This window comes from Primulina eburnea, chromosome 6 (assembly GCF_022965805.1).
Source record: "Primulina eburnea isolate SZY01 chromosome 6, ASM2296580v1, whole genome shotgun sequence".
In the NCBI taxonomy this organism is placed as follows: Eukaryota; Viridiplantae; Streptophyta; class Magnoliopsida; order Lamiales; family Gesneriaceae; genus Primulina; species Primulina eburnea.
In genome coordinates, this window is record NC_133106.1 from 1,434,459 (window position 1) to 1,437,420 (window position 2,962).

Here is a 2,962-nt window from a genome sequence, read left to right on the forward strand (position 1 = left end):
AAATATTATTAATTAATTATGTTTGGATTACTGAAAGCAGTACCGGTGACTATAATTCTGTGAAAAAAGTGTTGTTATATTAGAAAACGACCAATGAAATAATGGTTTGATCAATTATTCACTGATAATCTTAATGGAGAGCTTAAAGTTGCACATATATAATTAAGACAAAAGTTTGTGTGAGACGGTCTCACGTATCGTATTTGTGAGACAGATCTCTTATTTGGGTCATCCATGAAAAATTATTATTTTTTATGTTAAGATTATTACTTTTGATTGTGAATATCGGTAAGATTGACCCGTCTTATAAATAAAAATTCGTGATACAATCTCGTAAAAAACATACTATATAATTAATCATATGCATGTGAATGGGGACGTGCATCAAGAAAATGACTTGCGCATTACTATTTTTTTTTTATTATTATTCTCAACAAAACAAATACTAGCCACTTGAAATAATTCTCCGCATCCACTCAAAAAAAAAAAAGGTTTTATATTATACCAAGGTAATTTGCAGATTGGATGGTTTAGATTAATTTAATTGATATGACGAAATTCTTTGTTTATTAGAGTAAAAAACTTTGATTTTGAATATTTTATATAAGATAAAAAAAAATTGAGTGGGTCTCATGTGAGACCGTCTCACGGATACTAATCTGTGAGAAGTATCCGTGAGACGGGTCAATCCTACTCATATTCACAATAAAAAGTAATACTTACCATAAAAAATTATACTTTTTCATGGATGACTCAAATAAGAGATACATCTCACAAATTCGACCCGTGAGACCGTCTCACACAAGTTTTTGCCAAAAAAATTTAATATTTTAATATTTGGCAGTATAAGCCTTTAAAACGTTACATAAAAAATCCATATTGGCTTCTTTTTCTCTCTTGTTTTTTTTTTTTTTTTTTTCATATTCCTGAAACTCAGTAACAACAATGAACCTTAAATCCTAAAATAGCATCTGTTTGCTGAATCTGATTGATCACCAAACCAAAGCAGAGCCGCTTGCTTGAATATGTTCTCTCTTTCAATGATCTTATGATGAAGAATAAGTCAAGGTTATGTCAATCCAACCACATAACAGAGAAAAGGGAAACAGGATTGGCCCTTTCTTCCATTCATCTGTCACTGTTCTAAAAATGGAAGCTCATGAGATTTTAGCAAAGCTTGCTCGGCTTTTTGACAGATTTAATAATTAAGATATCCCAACTTCTTACGGAGAAAAAGTTGAAGTCTCTTCCATTTTCATGTGCTTCTTCAGGAATCAGGGATGAAATGAATAAAGTCACAGATTCCAGGTTTTCTGCTGATCTTTATTTGTAAAAAAGTTTTTTTTTTCCTTTAATTTTTTATCCAGTATTGGTGATTCGTGAACTATATCTTGGAATATTTTACAGTTAAATTACGGAATTTTGGGTGAAATTTTAGTGAACGGGTTGATTGGTTGATTGATTTGGCTCATTCTGAGGAACAGATCAAGAATTGTGACATCCAAACAAGCTTTGATGGCTGAGCAAAACTCGTTCCCTTCTACTGATACCAACAAACAAACATCATCGTACTTGGGTTCTCCAAGATTTTTCAATGGGCTTTTGTCAAAAATCATTTCGGATTCAGAAAATATTGTAGACAGTCCAAGTTCGGTTCTTGACCCCCAGAATTCACTCGATTTTGTTCATACAATTTTGTCAGGAAAAAACTTGTCAAGTACCCTATCCTCATTGCCTGAAATCATCAGCAATGGTTCAGGGGTTATACTAGAGCCAAAAGCCTTTGGACTTGCCTTGATTGACTCAATGCACGAACAAAAAACTGATGAAAAAATCTCCAAACCAGTAACCAGAATGGTTCTATTAGCAAAGCCTAACGTTGAAATTCCCAGCACAAAGTCCCCGCCCGAATCGCCTGATTCTCTCGGTGATTTCGGGATCAAGACTCGTGAGCCTATGGTGCTTAGCCCGTCTTCCAGCACCCCCGTGAGGAAATTTTCGAGGCAGCTTTCTTTGAAAGAAATGGAGATGTATGAAGATTATACTTGTGTGCTATCTCATGGACCTAACCCAAAAACAACTCATATATTCGATGATCGCATTGTGGAGAGCTGCTGTGGTAACGATCCTGAATTGTTTGATAGCAAGAAAATGGGAAATGACTTCCAAAGCAGTGTTTTGGAATCTGAATCCCTGGATTTCTTGTCTGCTGAACAAGGCAAAGATGATTGAACTAACAGGTTAGTGCCACCAAAAATTTATTGAATACTTGATTGCAGACGTGAGGAATAGCGGCCAAAGGTGAAATTGCTCAAATCATATGGAATTTATTTATAAGAAATTTCAAATTGTTATTTCGGAATAGTTGATGACACGGGACAAGACACGTTCTTCAAATGATATGTTGCTACAATCCTTGCACCTTGGGAATGCTGTTTTCCATGCTTGTTCCTTGTGCTTGCAAGGATACGTGTTGCGTTAAAAGTTTTAGCGCGCTGAATTGTATGAAAAATTTGGTTTCTTCGCTTCAATATTTGAGACATCGATAGCTGTCAACCAACGGAGAAAACAAATTTCATCAGGGGTAGAGGAAGCTTTTGTAGCCATGAAAGCAGTTGTCATGAAGGAATGAAGAATCCACATGTTTCATAAATATAGAGCTTCGACATTTTCTATGCTTCTCTTTGTTGCTTCACGAGAAACTGAGCATCTTCAAAAGGATTGATCAATTCGACTCTCACTCGACACTAGATACCTTGACAATTTCGCAGCAAAGACAAATCTTGTATCTAGCATACATTTTGCTCCTGGAAAAATGTGAACTCATTTCTCGGTTTTTAGCTGTTTTAGTGAAAGTTTGGTTGTTTCTTTACGATATCTGTGTGGTATAAAGAAACAATTAAACAATAGGCGAGATGATGCATCCAGTCATAAACGGTAGCTGTAGCATCAAATTGGACAA

At 35.1% G+C, this 2,962-nt stretch overlaps 1 protein-coding gene across 1 annotated transcript; it reads left to right on the forward strand.

The window, feature by feature from the left end:
• Positions 1-1,467: 1,467 nt before the first annotated feature.
• Positions 1,468-2,413, forward strand: LOC140833672 (FCS-Like Zinc finger 8-like; the record flags this gene model as incomplete). Its single annotated transcript, XM_073197998.1, has 1 exon — positions 1,468-2,413. A coding segment is annotated over one exon (765 nt), but the record flags the coding sequence as incomplete, so codon positions are not given.
• Between the last annotated feature and the right edge of the window lie 549 nt (positions 2,414-2,962).